Below are 19,769 nucleotides of genomic sequence, written 5' to 3'. Positions count from 1 at the left end.
TTAGTAGAGACGGGGTTTCACCTTGTTGACCAGGATGGTCTCGATCTCTTGACCTCGTGATCCACCCGCCTCGGCCTCCCAAAGTGCTGGGATTACAGGCTTGAGCCACCGCGCCCGGCCAAGTTTCTCTTTTTGTACATGGGTATCTTTCTTAAGTAGACTCCTTTGCTGTTTTTGAGGAAAGAGCTGGAAGCTAAGGTTTAACTTCATAGCCTATTTTTAATAATGCTCATCCCTTTCTCTTCAAAGGGGTTGCAATATGGGCTGTGGGATAAAATATAGGAGGATTATTTTCAAGGGTAATCATGGCGTCTCCTTGATGCTTTTTGTTGGGGAAAACCTTGTGACTTACTTTCCTATTGAGACACATCAGTTCTACAAGAGCATGTGTCTTGGCCTGTGTCCACATGGTTGTTTGGAGTAAATGAAGGATGATTTGAGTCTGAGAATTCTAGCATTGCACCTACTGTCCATCTTCCATAAAAATTCAGTGCAGCTGTAAGCTCTAACTTAGGCTCACTCTTTAGATACTTTCCTCGATTTCCTTAACCTGAAGCTACACCCCCTTCTCCATGTTGGTGCTGCTCCTCTGGACTCTAGACAGTCATTCATAGGCCACCGTTGTCAGCCGGTGAGTTGTGTGAACCCAGGGCAGGAGTTGATCATTTTTATTTATTTATTTATTTTTGAGACAAGAGTCTCACTCTGTTGCCCAGGCTGGAGTGCAATGGCTCAATTTTGGCTCACTGCAACCTCTGCCTCTTGGGTTCAAGCGATTCTCCTGCCTCAGCCTCCTGAGTAGTTGGGACTACAGGCATGTGTCACCATGCCTGGTTAATTTTTGTATTTTTAGTCGAGACACGATTTCACCATGTTGGGCAGGCTGGTCTTGAACTTCTGACCTCAGGTGAGGCTGCCTGTCTCAGCCTCCCAAAGTGCTGGGATTATAGGCATGAGCCACCATGCCCTGCCAGGTTGAATTTCACTCTTGTTGCCCAGGCTGGAGTGCAGTGGCCCCATCTTGGCTCACTGCAACCTCCGCCGGTTCTCCTGTGTCAGCCTCCCGAGTAACTGGGATTGCAGGCACCTGCCATCACACCCAGCTATCTTGTATTTTTAGTAGAAATAGGGTTTCACCATATTTTCCAGGCTAGTCTCCAACACCTGACCTCAGGCAATCCATTCGCTTCAGCCTCCCAAAGTGCTGGGATTACAGACGTGAGCCACCACACCCGGCCGGGTTGATCATTTTTAATGCTTAGTTTATGGTTCTTATAGTAACTAATAATTTATTACAGAGTAAACATCCAACAAATATTTATATAATTGGTGTATTGGTACTGGGAGGCCTTGGAATTATGTCTATCATTATCATCTGTCCTGGATAAGCCAAGCAGAGCACTGAAGCTGTGATGTAGGAACAGAGTCCTTGGGTTTAACTTCCAATCTCATGTTCTTCTAAGGTGCTTTCTATGCATCCTAACCGAGACAAGGTTAGAGTCAGCCCAGGCCTATTTTTAGTGTGAGATAAGGGAAGATTGTACTGATTTTCTGAGCATGTTTAGGGAACAGTATTCAACTGGAAACTCTTCTTTTGGACATTGTTTTGCAATGACAAATAATTAAATTGTAGCAGATTTTAAAGCACTAGTGTTGAGCTTAAATAAAAGCAGGTGATGTCTAATTTGTGCTGTAACCATGTAGTAGGACTTTTCTCTCATTATTCATAGTCAGATGATGATTTTCCTTGTACTTTGCTTCCTTTCTATTCCTCAGGTTTGCCTCATTCCGAAATCAGCACATGGGACCAACCCAGCAAGTGCCCACATGGCAGGCATGAAGATTCAGCCTGTGGAGGTGGATAAATACGGGAATATCGATGCAGCTCACCTCAAGGCCATGGTACTTGTCTTCCCCTTAGCAGATGGGAGAGCCTGGGGTGGGGAGCGGTGGTGGGGATCAGGGATTTGATGGATTACATAAACGTCTTCTCTTGCATTCTAATGAAAAGTCTGCAGTTCTTCCTTTGACCAGAGTCTACTCTACCCCTCCCATTACCAACAGGGAGAAATCCCCGTTCTCTAATTCCAGCTTGTGTAAGAAACTGAATGAATTATTCATGGTGGTCATAAGAGTACTCCTTGCAGGACCTGTCTATCTGTTTCTGCACAGTCTTCCCTCTCCTCCCCTTCCCCACTTGATAATCGAAATGGCAGTCACATTTGCACTCAATCTTTGTGTCAGGAATTCTAACACAAATGACAACTTTGCAAATATCCATGACTGTGTCAGCCTTGAGTGCTGCATTCCAGACAGCATGCAGCTTGGTTTCCACCAGCCCCCACTCTCAACCTCCCAACCTCCAGGCAGAGGTTGCTTAGCAACTGTATCTGCTTCCCACCAGCAGACTGGAGGCTGCATCTTAAGAGGGAAGGAAATCAGTAGAATAGCAATGTGATTTCGATGGTGGCATTATTAGGCATGGACACTGGGAATGCCATGCAGTTGCCTTCCAAAGGAAGCTGAAAATCCAGAATGCTGCACCTCTCTTCCATTTACCCCGACCCTTCTATTGCCCCACAGTCTTCCAACAAGTGTGCCAGGCCAGTAGTTGAAATTATTAAGTCCTTCCATTATAGTAATATAGGACATGACTCCCCTGGCCACCCCCATGCCTGCTCTGATATGCTGGCCAGCAAAACAAACAGGGACACGACTTTCATATACGCTTGCCTTCCGTAAAAAGAAAGAATGAAGGAGACTTTTATTTAAGCAGAAACTCTCCTTGTGGGAATTCTTTTTTTTATTTTATTTTAATTCCTGTTCTTTATCTTTTTAAATGACAATAGTTGTACATAGTCATAGGGTACATAGTGATGTTTCAAGACATAAAATGTATAGCGATGAGATCAGGGCAATCAGCATATCCATCATCTCAAGCATGTCTCCTTTCTTTGTGTTGAGGGAACGTTCAATATCCTTCTAACTATTTGAAATTATGTATTGTTATAGATAGTCACCTGAGGTGGTATAGAACTCTAGAACTTACTCCTCCTATCTAGCTGTAATTTGGGAATTCTAACTTCAACAGAAGGCAAGTGAAAGGAATGGATATGAGAAGATGAGCTGAGAGATTCACTGTGAGAATGGCGTGCCTAGAGCCACGAACATCCGAAATCATTGTTGAGATGACTTGAACCAAGGAAAACCACCTCAGAGAGCTGGGCCCAAAATACCTAGAAGTCTTGTGAATAGTTCCTTTAGTATGGGCCATAGAGACCTAGCCTAAAAGGATCTTATTATTTCTTTTCTTTTGTGTTTTTGTTGTTGTTGTTGTTGTTGTTTTGTTTTTTGAGATGAGGCCTTGCTCTGTTGCCTAGGCTGGAGTGCAGTGGTACAATCTTGGCTCACTGCAACCTCCCCGGTTCAAGCAATTCTCCCTGCCTCAGCCTCCTGAGTAGCTGGGATTATAGGCACCCACCACCACGCCCAGCTAACTTTGTGTTTTTATTAGAGATGGGGTTTCACCATGTTGGCCAGGTTGGTCTTGAACTCCTGGCCTCCCAAAGTCTTGGGATTATGGGCGTGAGCCACCGCACCTAGCCAGGATCTTATTATTTCTTTGGAATGATTTGTGAAGGGAGTAATGGCTGTGGATCTTTTATTGCTGTGATTGTACTTTGAGACAGTTCTAGGAATGTAAAGACTAAGACTTCATCTTTCTTTATTCTTTAAAATAAAAGGCGAGGGTTTGGCCAAGAAAGAAACATATCCTCCCTCCATGTTCCTCTCTACCCCTTTTGCTCTCACAGGTGGATAAGCACAAGGAGAACCTAGCAGCCATCATGATTACGTACCCATCCACCAATGGGGTGTTTGAAGAGAATATCAGCGACGTGTGTGACCTCATTCATCAGCATGGAGGACAGGTCTTCCTTGACGGGGCAAATATGAATGCTCAGGTGTGTACTGGAGAGAGCCGCCCTTAGTTCCCACTGAGAAAATGGATAAGTTAAAAATTTTTTCTCTGACTTCCTGAGAGGTTCCCTGCCTGAAGGAACTCAGACCCACGACTCGACCAGTGGTGGCTATTGATCTCTCACGGCCTTGGAAAGCCACTTATCCTCACTGCAACCTCCGACTCCCCTGCTCAAGCAATTCTCCTGCCTCAGCCTCCCAAGTAGCTGGGACAACAGGCGTGCACCACCATACCTGGCTATTTTTTTTTTTTTTTTTGTATTTTGGTAGAGACAGGGTTTCACTGTGTTGCCCAGGCTGGTCTTGAACTCCTGAGCTCAGGCAATCTGCCCGCCTCAGCCTCCCAAAGTGCTAGAATTATAGGCATGAGCCACCATGCCTAGCCTTTTTTCCTACTATTTTAGACTCTTTCTTTGCTTCTGATTCCTTTCACAAGTATAATCCAGGGATTGTCTGTTATTTCTGTAGCATAAATGAATTGTGTCTTTGGCCACCATCAAAATTAGTCCTAACATGCAAGTGGTGGGAAGGCTACTGGGATATTGTGCCTGGTATCTGGATCATCTCAGGAAAGCTGCAAGTCTTGCTTTCCTTCTCTCAGTTCAGCCTCCTCTCTGGTGCCCCTACAGCCCCTACCATCATTGTGCCCAAAGGGGCCATTCGGTCCATCATACCAGAGGTGACCATGCAGCGGGAAGTAGCACTGCTCAGGGAAGAGATGTCTATTTCAACAGCATGGAGGTTCTGCCCTTTCTTTTCTTTTTTATTATTATTTTTTTTTAGAGATGGGGTTTCACCATATTGGCCAGGCTGACCTCGAACTCCTGACCTTGTGATCCGCCTGCCTCAGCCTCCCAAAGTGCTGGGATTACAGGCATGAGCCACCATGCTCAGCCTTGCTCTTTCTTTTGTTAGAGACAATTCTCTGTCGTGGTGTGGATAGTTAGGAAGATACTGTGTATTTGGATCCATATTTTAAATCTACATTGGGCTAAATGGTCAGTTGCTATTTCCATAGCAACCACAAGCACTCTGCCTATAGGATGCCAGATTTCGACTGCAGAACTGGGCTGGTCTAGAGGACACTGCTGTGAACACCATGGACGTGGCTCTGCCTGCTTCTCCTCTGAGGGAAGGCAGCACCATCCAGCCACAGCCTTCACGCTGGAGGGTGCTTCCAAGCTCTTGACTTTGGCTTTTGGCCCTTGCCTTTGTGGTAGGTGGGAATCTGTCGCCCTGGAGATTTTGGGTCTGATGTCTCGCACTTAAATCTTCACAAGACCTTCTGCATTCCCCACGGAGGAGGTGGTCCTGGCATGGGACCCATCGGAGTGTGAGTTCTGGGCTGCTGGTTTCACAATGGCTTCAGAGATGGAATGGAGTGGCCCCAGATACACCACTCGTCCCATCAGAGTCCTCATGTGTTGAGGATACCCTTGTTAGTGTAGTGCACTTGTAGGGGCTGGGGGAGGAGGAGCAGCAAAATGTGTGCTTTTAGGGGATGTCCAAAGAAAAACCTAACTAGATTTTATTAACCACAACATCTGGCCTCACTGAGACAGAGCAGGTTTATTAACAGAATAATGAATAGAGAACTTTACCTAAGAGTATGTATTGGAACTGGAATATCAGCACTAGAAAGTGTCTTTCATACTTGTGGATTTCCAAGCAGTTTTTTTCTTTTCTTTTTTTAAATCGGCTAATGGCTCCATTGAAAGTGAATTAGATATAAGGTGTTGAGATAAGTAACAGATAAGTAAAGAAACAAACCTTATTACTAGAAACAATTGGATGAAGCCGGAGTAGGACTGAAGGAGTGTTTCTTAGCTGTTGATAACTTTTTACACTGAAACCAGTTCGTCTTGGGAAAATGATGATGAGAGCAGCTGTTTCCTGAGCTGCGTAAGTGTTCCAAAAATATGCAAAGCAGCCAGTTTCTTTTTTGTCTTTTTTTTTTTTTTTTCCCTGAGTTGGACCACTGTTAAAGTGAGATTCATTTTGATGATTATTTCTAGTAAATGGGTTAGCTCCCGTGCTTCAGCTCAGGGAGGTGGGGAGAATGATGTTCATGTCAGCCCATGGAGCATCTTCTCATCAGCCTCTCCTACATTCATCTTGGGAAAGTGTCTAGGGGTGAGGGCCTGAAAGGGAGAGGGGAATGGGGCTGGGAGGGGGAGGGAGGGGCATGGAACTCCACTGTTTCATGGCTGCCTGCCTCTACCAAGTCCTCCACCACAGTTCTTGGGTGAGTCCTGGGACACTGATGTCTGGTGGACCTCCAGCAGAGGAGGGAGGGAGAGAAGGAGGGAAAGAGAGGAGGGAGGGAGGGAAAGAGAGGACGGAGGGAGGGGAGGGAAGAGGAGGGAAGGGAGGGAAGAGGAGGGAAGGGAGGGTAGGAGAGGGATCTAGGGAGGGAGGGAGGGAGGAAGGGAGGAAGGAAAGGGAAGGAAGGACTGCTCCCAGAACATCTGCCTCCCAGCAGGTGGAGGGTCCCTTCCAATGTCAGAGCTCCTCTGCTAACAGCAGGGCTTCCTAGGAGGGCTCAGAACCTTCCCATTAGATTAAACTGAATCTTTTTACATTTTCTGAATTTCCACTTAAAAAAATATATAGGAAGAAGCATCTTGTTCCATTTTTGCCCAATCATCCCATCATTTCTCTAAAGCTGAATGAGGATGCCTGTCCTGTGGGAACCATCAGCGCCGCCCCATGGGGCTCCAGTTCCATCTTGCCCATTTCCTGGGCTTATATCAAGGTGAGGCCTTGTACACGTGGGTGGGGATGTCAGGTATGGGTGGGGGCTGGAGACTGCAGACTTCCTTCTTGGCTTAAAAACAAAGAAATTTATCATGTGAGATGTGGTTCGAAGAATATTGCTGATGACCTGGGTGGAAGAAACCTTCCTAAAGAGATGAGCTAGAAATAATTTCATCTCTCCTTCATTACACTACTTCCTTTGGGTTTCTGGAGTGGGTTTAACATCAGAGAAACTGAAGCACCAGATATATTTTTCCAGACACAGCTAAGTTCGATGAGTCATGGATGTTCTGGCCGCGTCCTTTGGTTTCCTGCAGGATTTATATAGCCCCATCCGAGTGAAAAGCAGTGCATGTACTAATTACTCCACTTTGCTGAGATCCTGGGATGAATTTTAGGAGTACATCTCACTTTGCTGTATATTTCTTGGGGGGCCTTGAAAGATAAGATGAAAAGTAGCGGAAATTTGCTTCTCTGGTGGTTTCCCAGAGCTCTGCGGCCTTTAGGACTTGTGGCACTGTTCTCTTTGTGTAATTAGACGGTCAGAGAACAGGCTTCCTTCCTTTGTCTTACTCCAAAAAACACCAGGGCCAGAGTTGATTTTCTACAGTTCTTGTTCAGACTGGCCTGCCCACCTCCTGGACCGACAAGACTGAATAGGAACACTTGTTCGGCCGCTAATTAGAGCAGTCTCCCCAAACCAGTGCCCCGCTTTAAAGGAAGGGGGGCTCCCACTGAAACAAAACCCCCAAAATGCAGCTATGCAAATCATGCCAGAGGACTCTCTGGAGCTGGTTGTTTATTTCTGGAACAGGGTGGCATTTATGATTCTTCACGAAAAGTTTCTTGGAAGCCAGAACAATCCTGTACCACAGAGACTAACACTTGCTTTTAAAAATGAGACTCAAGTTGTTTTGCAAACAACACAAGCAATCGGAATAAAGGTCTGCCTCTTTGTACACAGAATCAAATTCCCACTTCCCTTTTGATCTCTGGGTTCTGAAAATCTCGGTTATTTGTATGAACATATTTGGGTTGGAGATGATTTCCCACATATAGAAAATAAATGCCCCAAGTTTGGTTTGGCTACATGCCTGGAACACCAGCCGGTGCCCCGGTTTTAAAACTAAATAAATAAAGTTTAAGCTACCCCTCTGACCTTGGACCTTCTCTTATTTCAGGCTGTTGTTACTTATCCCCTGGACTCTAGCATTAGCCGCTTCTCTCCCTGCTGCAATTCCACAGGCACTCCTACAGGACTGCTAGACTCACCCTAGGCACCCACAGACCTCTCCTGGCTTCCTGTTGCTTTACCTGGTTCTCAATAGCCTGCACAAAATCCTTAGGGGATTCCTTCAGAATGCACATGCTTAGGCCCCATTCCACGGAGAACCAAATTGAGCATGTGTAGGGTTGGACTTGAGCCATCTGTATTTTGAAAATATCCAAAATAGGTTGAGAACCAGTGGCTGGCTGGCTGACATCAAAGTCCTTCCTAGCGAAGGTTTGGGCTTAAAAATGGAGTCACAATTCGCCTTGGCCTACATCTGCTCCCAGATGACAGTCATGTGCCCTCCCCTTCCACGCCTTCATTTCTGCCTTTCTTCTCACCTGGCGTGCCTTCCCCTTCCTCTTTCCCTATCTAAATTCTTTTTATTTCCCAGTTGCTAGTCAAGCTCTGTCTCTTAATCTAGGAACCCTTCTTTGACCAGCCTGGAGCAATGTGGCCCCTTTTTACTTTGGACCCCCTTAATGATATCGAAGTACTACTATCGTTTTCTTTGGTGCGCTCTCATTCTCTTTACATTAGTTAGGTGTTTAATATATACGCCAACTATCACATGTGAGATACTCTGGGAAGAAAGTAGCCCATCGGAATTGGTGCAGTCTTGATTTGAAAGCTCTCTGCTGGTGATGACGTGTATCCCTTATGATTGCAGGGACTGATTAACTACCAGGACAAGACTGAATCAGTTCATAAACATAAGCGGCCTTGACTAGGGACAATGGGAAACCATACAAAATAGCTTCAATGGGAGATACTGGCCAAAATCCCATGGGATTCCTGGCAATTATCAAGACCTCTCAAATTCATAGTAAACAAACAAAAAAAGCCCAAAATACAATACTATAATAGAAAACATAAAACTACTATTAAAAGAAAAACACAAAAATGTATTACAGGCTTAGAGGTATCTGACAGATGTCCTTGTTGGAATTTTCCACTCCTCTCTTCTCCAGAGTCAGGGTGGGCTGCCTTCCTTTGTGAGTGGAATTTACCTGGGGGTGTCTTTTGGTTGATGGCTAGACCTTTGGGTTTGGCCTTTCAATGGCTAATAGCTCTTTTTCCCTCTGTTGCAGATGATGGGAGGCAAGGGCCTTAAACAAGCCACGGAAACTGCAATATTAAATGCCAACTACATGGCCAAGCGATTAGAAAAACACTACAGAATTCTTTTCAAGGGTGCAAGAGGCAAGTATCAACTTTAATCTACCATTGCTTTGTTTTTTTTTCTGGGCCAAACCAAGTTTGACCTAGATGTGCTTTTCTGACATGGGTAAGAGACTTCTGTTTCTTAGAACATATCAGAAAAAAGTGTAGCGTTCTTGGAAATAAGTCTGCTTTATTTTTATTTTATTTTTGAGACGGAGTCTTGCTCTGTCGCCCAGGCTGGAGTGCAATGGCACGATCTTGGCTCACTGCAACCTCTGCCTCCCAGGTTCAAGTGATTCTCAAGTGATTCTCCTGCCTCAGCCTCCTGAGTAGCTGTGACTACAGGCGTGCATCACCACGCATGTCTAATCTTTGTATCTTTAGTAGAGACAGGGTTTTACCATATTGGCCAGGCTGGTCTCGAACTTCCGACCTCAGGTGATCCACCCACCTCAGCCTCCCAAAGTGCTGGGATTACAGGCATGAGCCATCACACCCGGCAATAACTCCACTTTAGTTAACAGTTTAGGGGTATTACTATATGCAAGACTCTCCTAGTCTCTTAATCTACACAGCCCAGGTCAATAGAGTCCACAACACTGAAATGTGCACATAAATACCATGAGCTAAAAAGTTTACAAAGTGCTATGTCTATGCCCTGAAAGAGTAGAGTAACTCAGACGGGGTAGAGAGGCAGGGTAGAATGGTTGAGAGCGCCTTCTTGTTGGAGCCATTTGAGATGGGCCTGGAAGGCACGTAGCAGATGAGAGCCTGAGTAAGCAGAGATGCAGGAGCAAACCAGAGAAAAGGAAGCTGTCTGGGTGTCTGGAGTGTAGGATGGGATTAGGGAGAGGGAGCAAATGACAATGAGGCTGGAAAGGTAGCATGGGGCTTTGAAGGTCTTAGAAGGCTCTGGACTTCACCCTTGATCTGGACAATAGCCATTAAAGGTTTTTGAGCAGGGGAGTATCAGGATTCATGAAGAGACTGTTAGAATCATTAAGGCAGTGGCAAGGGGTAAACATGCTTAGAGGTAGCATGGGACTGGGGTGGTGGCTCACACCTACAGTCCTGTGATCACACCTGTGATTTCAGGTTAGCTTCTAGGGCTTACAATAGAGGGAATCGTAGGCAGGGGAACAAAGTCACCCTGGAAGTGATGAGAGGGAACTAAAAACTAAGCAGCCATTTACACATTTGGCTGTGGGTTCAGAACACGACAGCTGAGTCCTGGAAGTGTTGAGGCCCCAGGAAAGAGTATTGAAGGTGAGAAGCCAGAACAAAACGCCTCAAGCAGATGGCTACATTAAGAGGGAGGCAGAAGTCGGGTGCCTGGTGAGGGCACTCCACACCTGAGGCAGCTTTAGAACCCTGGCAGCCCCTGGCACAGTGCCTCCCAACACCCCCTGCCTGGCCCTCCGGCTGCCCTGTGGCTTCGCCACCTCCCTGCAGCCTCTCTCCGGTGAAGTCAGCCAGTCCCTCCTCTTGCCCCCACCCCCACCCCATCCCTGAGCAGCTGCTTTCCCACTCTGTACGGTCTGGCTATGCCCATGCAGGGCCCAGGAGAAGGGTGGAGGCTGTGCCTGCTTTGTTTCTCTGGCAGTCAACTGACAAATGCATGTGATGTCGCATAATAAGGAGAGACACTGTAAAGGGCAGGTAGCTGACTTAACCTTACGTAAGTTTATTTATTTAGATTTTCTTTTCACCTTTACTGAGGTATGATTGACATCTGATTTTAAATTATGAGTCTTAATAAGAACCTTTGTCTATAACAATTAGGAAGCCTTTGGCAGCCTTTGAAAGTAGTTTGGGCACAGTGGTGAGGCAGACGCTGGATAGAAATGGGCTGAGACGTGATGGAGGTTGGGAAGGAGAGGGAAGGATTCCACGTTTGAGGGGAGTTTGGCAGTGAAGGAGGAGGGTGCTGCTTCAGTGGGATGTGCTTATATTTTAACTATCAAAACAGTATGATTTTAACCTACCAGGGAACAGGCTGTGAGAAGGGAGGGTGAAGATACCTTAGAGAGAAAAAAATAGATGCAGTAACAAAGTCACCCTGGAAGGGAAAGGCTGAAACTGAGAACCAGGTACAAGTCCTTGCTACGGGCCCAGAGTGAGAGCAGGACAGAGACCAGGAACTGGAGCTTGAATCAGAGACAGACGTCAGGAACCAGCCCACTTGTCTGCACCTGGGCAACAGCCGTGAGGCCCTTACGGGATCTTGGTTTCTCTGGCCCAGGTGGAATGTACCTCTATAGCTGTGATCTTTAATTTATGGCTGATTTTACCTTATAAATCTGTATCCAAAGTGGTAGTTCCACAGTTTGAAAACGAACAGGACCAAATAACCAGAAGTGCTGGTTAAGAATGCTCCCCAGAGAGCAGAAAAGACAGTTGTGGGCAACATGTCTCTAAGCAAGATGCTAAAATGCTTCTGAAGTGGGTACTAAAGAAGCGACAGGAGCTACTAAATGATTCAAATACAGTTTAGCTCCTGCTCTGTGAAATGCATCCTGCTGATGTATTGGCTTTAAGGAATAGCTTCAATATTTATTTTGTCTGATTATATAAATAATGTATATATGCTCAGCATGGAAATTTTGGAAAATGAAGCATGACAAAGAAAACATAAGTAACCCATGGTTCCATCAGTCAGTTCTAGCCATTAGTAATATTTTCTGTATTTCTTCTTCTCTTTCTTTTGTATAGTTGATCATATTTTACAGATAGTTTTATTAGTTGGTCATCCAGGCCGAAGTGTAGTGGTGCCATTGTAGCTCACTGCAATCTCGGGCTCCTGAGCTCACGTGATCCTCCTAACAAATCCTCCCACGTAGTTGGGAACACAGGCACAGACCACCACACCTGGCTAATTTATTTATATTTTATTTTTTTGTAGAGACAGGGTCTTGTTCTATTGCCTAAGTTGATCTTGAACTCCTCTGCTGAGTGATCCTCCCACCTCGGCCTCTCAAAGTGCTGGGATTATAAGCATCAGCCACTCCACCTGGCCTATAAATACAGTTTTTGGCCTGTTTCTTAAGTGTATATTATGAACATTTTCCCATGTCACTAAATATTCTTTCAAAGTGGCAGTGTCACTTCCATTGTATAGATGCCCATGATTTAACCAATTGTGTAGTTTTTCTCCCTTTCATTTGCATTTATTACAATGTGGTGACGAGCATCCTTTGCTTGAAATGTTAAAGAATTTTGCCTGATAATTTCCTTAGGAGAGAGTTGTAGAAATAAAAACATTATCTCAGAGGATATGAATGCACTGAAGCTCTTGACATGTATGGCTTTAATTTTTTTCCCAGAGACTTTGTGCCAATTTATCTCCCAGTGATAACATATGAGAGTGACCATCACACGGGGGCCTAGTGAGGACTGAGAACTAGACAGAAGAACAAGAAGAAAACAATATATCGTTGCCAGTTTGATAGGTGAAAATGCCCTTATTGTTTTAGTATATGCAGCCAGTGTTCTCAATGCCTCCCCAGGCCGCAGCGCCAGCTTGACCATTCAGGGTAACTGTGTTTGCCCATCTGTTCTCTCTACCATAGCTTCACTCACCTTCACAGCCGACTCTGATTTCACAGCTTAAAATATAGTTGTTTCCAAATTTAAAAAATATATATAACTGCATCCTATTGGTTTTTTCTTTAATTGCTTATTTTTTCATATTTTAAACTTCCTTACGTTTAATTTTATTTAGTAGTGGCTGGGTGCGGTAGTTCACACCTATAATCCAAGCACTTTGGGAGGCTGAGGTGGGTTGTCTAAAAGTACGGCACATACAATTACATATAGTACCTAATACTTAATAATGATAAAGACTGTGCTGCTGGTTTATGAATTTACTATATAATGCTTTTTAATATTGTTTTATTTTATTTTTTTGAGACAGAGTCTTGCTTTGTCACCCAGGCTGGAGTGCAGTTGTGCAATCTCAGCTCACTGCAACCTCCGCCTCCCAGGTTCAAGCAATTCTCTTGCGTCAGCTTCCTGAGTAGCTACAATTACAGGCATTCGGCTGATTTTTGTATGTTTAGTAGAAATGGGATGTCACCATGTTGGCCAAACTAGTCTCAAACTCCTAATGTCAGGTGATCTACCCACTTTGGCCTACCAAAATGCTGGGGTTACAGGCATGAGCCACTCCATCTGGTCTCCATCATTATTTCAGAGTGTATTCCTCTACTTAAAAAAAAATAGGTTAACTGTAAAACAGCCTAAGGAAGGCCCTTCGGGAGGTATTTCAGAAGAGGGCATTGTTATCACAGGAGATGGCAGCTCCGTGTCTGTTACTGTCCGTAAAGAACTTCCAGAGGGACAATATGTTGGAGTTTGGGCTGGGTGCTGTGGCTCATGCCTGCAATCCCGGCAGTTTGAGAGGTCAAGGCAGGAGGGTTGCTTGAGCCCAGGAGTTTGAGACCAGCTTGGGAAACATAATGATACCTCTGTCTCTGCAAAAAAAAAAAAAAAAAAAAAAAAAATTAACCACCATGGTGGCGCACACCTGTAGTCCCAGCTACTTGGAAGGCTTGAGGCAGGAGGATGTCTTGAGTCTGGGAAGTTGAGGCTGCAGTGAGTTGTGATGGTGCCCCTGCACTCCAGCCTGGGTGACAGAGACCCCATCTCAAAAAATAAAAAGATGTGGAGGTGGAAGCCAGTGATATTGAGCATCGTGAATCTGTAGGCCTACACAAAAGTGTGTGTTTGTGTCTTAGTTTTTAACAAAAAAGTTTAAAAAGTAAAAAGAAATTAAATATAGAAGAAAGCATATAGAATAAGGATATCGAGAAAGAAAATATTTTTGGACAGCTGTACAATGTGGTTGTGTTCTAAGTGTTATTACAAAAGAGTCAGAAAGTTTTTAAAAAATTAAAAAGTTTATAAAGTAAAAAAGTTTCAGTAGGCCGAGCGTAGTGGCTCACGCCTGTAATCCCAGCACTTTGGGTGGCTGAGGCGGGCAGATCACTTGAGGTCAGGAGTTTCAAACCAGCCTCGCCAACATGGTGAAACCCCGTCTCTACTAAAAATACAAAATTTAGTCAGGCCTGGTGGCAGGCACCTGTAGTTCCCGGATACTCAGGAGGCTGAGGCATGGTAATCGCTTGAACCAGGAAGCAGAGGTTGCAGTGAGCTGAGATTGTGCCACTGCACTCCAGCCTGGGCAACAAATTGGGACTCTGTCTCAAAAAAAAAAAAAAAAAAAAAAAAAAAGTTACAGTAAGCTGAGTTTATTATTGAAGAAAAATTTTTAAAAATAATATAGCCTAAGTGTACAATGTTTACAAAGTCTACAGTAGTACACAGGAATGTCCTAGGCCTTCCCATTCACTAGCCCCTCACTCACTGACTCATCCAGAGCAACTTCCAGTCCTGCAAGCTCCATTCATGGCATGTGCCCTACACAGGTGTGCCATTTTTAATCTTTTCTCATATTTTTGCTGTATCTTCAATGCTGAGATATGTTTTAGATACACAGATTCAGACCATTGTGTCACAGTTGCCTACAGTATTCAGTACAGTAGGAGCAAGAGGCTGTACCATGTAGCCTAGGTATATATAGCAGACTTTACCAATTAGTTGTGTAAGTACACTATGTTGTTTGCACAATGACAAAGTCAGCTCGAAATGCACTTCTCAGAACGTATCCCCTTCATTAAGTGACACATGACTGTATTCTGCTAGAATAAGAAAGGAATTATCTAGGTAAGATGATACATTTTTAAAGGAAGAATTGCAAAAATCCATAGCTGTCTATTTTGTGGGAGGCAGAGATCACTGTTTGATCTGAATCGAGTTCATTAGTAGGAGAAGATGACTTTGTTAGTATCCCAATGTTTTCTTTATGTTTTAATTTCTTATATGCCTATCTTTTTTTTTTTTTTTTTTTTAAACATCAGACAAACCCAACTCTTCCTGCAAATACCTTTCCCTGCTGAGGTTTCCAGGTGGCTCTTGCTATAGGGGTGGGCAGGGGCCTCAGGGGCTGGGCCCTCAAGTCCTTGGCTCACAAGTGACCCTGCTCTGTCCCACTTACCTGACCTTATTCTCAGGGAAACCTCATTCTCAGCTTGAACTACAAGGAAACAGCCAGGAGGTCTGATTCATTCTGTTAGTCATAGTCTGTGGATTGCAGCTAAAAGGACTGACCAAGCATTGATTGCCCAGTAGAACTTTACAGAGTATTTACTTAGTGAGTTTCATTTATTCCTCAGTAGCCACCTTGAGGATGGGGGATAAGTAAGGTCTGGTCCCTTCTCTCAAGGAGGGATTTGAGAATCCCTATTTTTCCACAGCACATTCCCATGTTGTTCTTACCCTCGGAAGACAATCAACATATGGGGGCGGTGGTTCCTGCTTAGGCAGCCATCCCACCCCCTCCTGTCCTCCTTGCCCCTTTCATGTGGCACCTTCTCCTATAGTAATGGTTAGGTCCAGCAGAAACACCTACTCTGTGAACATTAAAACTTGGAACTGAGTGGTTTATACAGTTTCCACTTGATATTGCCCCAACATTGCCCTGTAGCGGGTTTTTGTGTCTTTTCTTCTAAAAGTCGCAAACAAAGAACATCTTAGGATCTGGCTTCTAACAGCCACCAAGTTGAAATTTCATCCAGGGCTCATGTAGAGATGCTGGAATTCCACTACAGTTTTTATTTGAATGCAATAGAGTGTGGATTTAGAAAATAACATCTGAACCTCATTTAGAAAATGGAGCTCTTCCTAAACCTCTTGGCTGTGGTGGGGGCCTCTTCGGATGGCACTGTGGTATTAGTGCTGTGTTGAGCTTGGCTGGATGGTGCCTTTCAGCTATTACCGGACCTCTGCTTGGAAGAGTCTCCTCTTACCCTGCCAGCAAGAGTGACTCCTCTCCCAGTGTGTCCCTCTCCTCCTCCCCTCCCTGCCACCTGGTGTCATTCCGAGCAGCAAGCTTCCACTAGACTTCTTCCTCCAATCATTGTCACAGTCAGGGCATTTTGTTTTAAGAGATAGTCTTGCTCTGTTACCCAGGCTGGAGTGCAGTCACCTTATAGCTCACTGTAGCCTTGACTTTCTGGGATCAAGCGATCCTCCCACTTCAGCCTCCTGAATAGCTGGAACTACAGACGTGTGCCACATGCTTGGCTAATTTTTAAATCTTTTGTAGGATAGGGTCTTGCCTTGTTGCCCAGGCTGGTCTCAAACTCCTGAGCTCAAGCAATCTTCCCGCCTTGGTCTCCAGAAATGCTGGAATTATATGTGTGAGCCACTGTGCCCGGCTGAATTTTCTGCTTTTGAATCACACTCCTTACAAATTTATTCTCCATCATTGTTAGAAGGCATGTTTTGCCTGGGCACAGTGGCTTAAGCCTATAAACCCAGCACTTTGGGAGGCTGAGGTGGGGGGGAACACTTGAGCCCAGGAGTTTTAGACCAGCCTAGCCATAGTGAGACCCCATCTCTACAAAAAAAAAAAAAAAAATGCAAAAATGAGCTGGACATGGTGGTGCATACCTGTAGTTCCAGCTACTTGGGAGGTTGCACTGGGAGCATTGCTTGGGCCCAGGAGGTCAAGGCTGCAGTGAGCTGTGATGGTGCTACTGCATGCCAGCCTGAGTGACAGAGCACTCAACCCTGTCTCAATTTTATTTTATTTTATTTTATTTATTTATTTATTTTTGAGATGGAGTAACTCTGTTGCTGGGCTGGCTGGAGTGCAGTGGCATGATCTTGGCTCACTGCAACTTCTGCCTCCCTCAGGTGATTCTCCTGCCTCAGCCTCTCAGGTAGCTGGGACTACAGGCATGTGCCACCACACCCAGATAATTTTTGTATTTTTAGTAGAGACAGGGTTTGATCATGTTGGCCAGGATGGTCTCAACCTCGTGATCTGCCCGCCTTGGCCTTTCAAAGTGCTGGGATTACAGGCATGAGCCATCATGCCTGGCCCCTGTCTCAATTTTTAAAACTTTTTTTCCTTAAAGCGTGGTTTAAAAAGATGCAGTTTCAGTATATTCAGAGTCGTAAGCTCATTATAGTTTTATTTTTCAAACAAAATTACTTCTTTTTTTTTTTTTTTTTTTTTCCTGAGACAAAGTCTCACTGTCTCCTAGGCTGGAGTGCAGTGCCCCCCCTTTCATATTTATTCATTGTATAAGAAGCAGAGCAGTTCATAGACTGTCTTCAGGGGCTATTAATTACTGGAGCCATTCTTCACAGGCTTGAGAAGTTATGTTTGCTCTGAGTCTCTGTAAGTGAATTCATTTTTGCTGAAAGTGAGGAAAGTGGGTTAAGGAGGAGTACATCATTATCTCATGAGTAGATACTTTCCTGGAAGGAAATTCATCAGTTGGTGGACTGTGGAATTTGGGAAGCCCCGGAGGAATATTGGTCTGTTTGTTAAAATGCTGACTTAATGGTTTATTCCTGATGATGGTTATGTGGTCAGTAGCTCATTCTGGGGAGCTACTGGTAGCCTGGATCTAGACAATCAGTCTATTTATGACCTACAGGTTGAATATCCCTAATCTGAAAATCTAAAACTCTTTTTAAATATTTGTATTTATTTAATTTTTTGAGACAGGGTCTCACTCCTCTCACCCAGACTAGAGTGTAGACATGTGATCACGGCTCACTGCAGCCCCAACTTCCCAGGCTCAGGGGATTTTGGCCTCATTAACTCTGTTACTTTTGGTCTATTGTTTGACATTGCTTATTTCTTCCCACCTCAGACCCCCAAGTAGCTGGGACTACCGGTCTGGGCCACCACGTCTGGCTAATTTTTTGTATTTTTAGTAGAGATAGGGTTTTGCCATGTTGCCCAAGCTGGTCTGGAACTCCTATTCTAAAGCGATCTGCCTACCTCAGCTTCCCAAAATGCTGGGATTACAGGCATGAGTCACTGTGCCTGGCCTGAAAATCCAAAACTTTTTGAATGCCAGCATGAGGCTCAAATAAAGATCTATAATTTCAAATAAGGGACATATCATTGGTAGAACAAAGTGAACTCTCAGATTTTGGCCTCATTAGCTCCTTGTTACTTATGGTTTATTGTTTGACACTGCTTATTTCTAATTCTTTGTTTGCAGCCTGAAACCAAAACATCAAAAGGTTCTTCAAAGAACACGTAAAATTCCGTATGTGTCTTATGGATATGTGTTTAATATATCCGTATCTATACTTAGACAAAAGTAGTTGTTATTTGATGTTGAGGGTAAAGGTGCTGAAAAGGGTCAATGGCTCTATAAATATTTTGTATAAAAGGATCAAGACTATACGATGCATTTAACTGTTGCAAGTAGATTTTAGGTCTGCAGAGTAGAAATAAGCTCCCTTAAACTCACCTCCCTTAAAACATTCTAATGCCTCCTCTGTCATTAGCCATAATCAGGTTCACAGGTGTGTAGTGAGCTAAATATCAGACACATGGGCCCAATGTGCTAAACATTTTTATTTGTATTGAGACTAAATGATGTCTTTATTGCCAACGACAAACTTACTTGGTGCCCATGGCTTCTCGGTCCTCACTGATAACACACAGAAAGCTGATGTACTTATTCATTAAATTATTCATTCATTTGTTTGGGTAAAACAGTAAGCGGATGCTAATCTTGAGTTGAATGGCTTTTCTGAACAGGTTATGTGGGTCATGAGTTTATCTTGGACACAAGACCCTTCAAAAAGTCTGCAAATATTGAGGCTGTGGATGTGGCCAAGAGACTCCAGGATTATGGTAAGTGGCTTTTGACATTCAGGCCGCCGCCCATGCTGGCTGTGGATCACTTCCTAAAGCACAGATGGAAAGTGCAGGCACCACAGTAAACTGATCTGGGGGATAAGTGGGGAGTTCAGGATTCTTGGCAATCCCCAAAATAATAGGGAAAAAAGTTTCCTTATGACTGCACTGGTCCTGCCTTGCAGAAGATATTAAGATACACATCTTGAATCCATTAACAGCCAAGAAAAGAAGTGTTTATGATTAAAATTAAAATCCCAGTGAGTTGCATTGAGTATAGGGGTGAAGGAAGCAGAGCCAGTAACCCATAGAAGTGGTAGAAGTGAATGGCATTGAAGCATTATAGCCACCTCCGTCATGGCATAGCTGTTTCAGCTCATTCTAGAGATGAAGAAATATGTGTAGTAGTTTTCGCAAAGAAAATGAAACTTTCTTTGAAGCATTTTGAACGACCTGAACCCTTAATCTGTGCGTTAGGGGTGTTCATTCAGCTCAGCTCACTGCATTTTCCTAGTGAACAATGTTATAAATATTATAACATTAACATCATACTACTTTTGGGGGGATTGGGGAGTTCAGTCTCACTCTGTCACCCAGGCTGGAGTGCAGTGGTGTGATCTCTGCTAACTGTAACCTCCACCTCCCAGGTTCAAGTGAATCTCGTGCCTCAGCCTCCCAAGTAGCTGGGACTACAGGCGCGTACCACCACACTCAGCTAATAACTATTTTTAGTAGAGACGGGTTTCACCATGTTGGCCACGCTGGACTCAAACTCCTGAGCTCAGGGAACCCACCCGCTTCAGCCTCCCAAAGTCCTGGGATTACAGGTGTAAGCCAACACACCTAGCCAATATTACTATTATAATA

At 44.4% G+C, this 19,769-nt stretch overlaps 1 protein-coding gene across 1 annotated transcript in view; it reads left to right on the top strand.

The window, feature by feature from the left end:
- GLDC (glycine decarboxylase) overlaps nt 1–19,769 on the top strand; it is a 107,104-nt gene that overhangs the window by 80,569 nt on the left and 6,766 nt on the right. Inside the window, exons 17-22 of the mRNA XM_032291095.1 lie at nt 1,777–1,902; nt 3,813–3,962; nt 5,199–5,311; nt 6,592–6,733; nt 9,097–9,208; nt 18,804–18,899. Of these exons, the coding sequence (XP_032146986.1) occupies nt 1,777–1,902; nt 3,813–3,962; nt 5,199–5,311; nt 6,592–6,733; nt 9,097–9,208; nt 18,804–18,899 (739 nt within the window). The remainder of the gene's footprint in view (nt 1–1,776; nt 1,903–3,812; nt 3,963–5,198; nt 5,312–6,591; nt 6,734–9,096; nt 9,209–18,803; nt 18,900–19,769) is intronic.

The sequence above is a fragment of the Sapajus apella genome, unplaced genomic scaffold (genome assembly GCF_009761245.1).
Source record: "Sapajus apella isolate SASKATOON/1434 unplaced genomic scaffold, GSC_monkey_1.0 scaffold24, whole genome shotgun sequence".
Taxonomy (NCBI): domain Eukaryota; kingdom Metazoa; phylum Chordata; class Mammalia; order Primates; family Cebidae; genus Sapajus; species Sapajus apella.
Note: the sequence above shows the minus strand (reverse complement) of the source record. Positions and strands in the feature narration are given on the sequence as shown.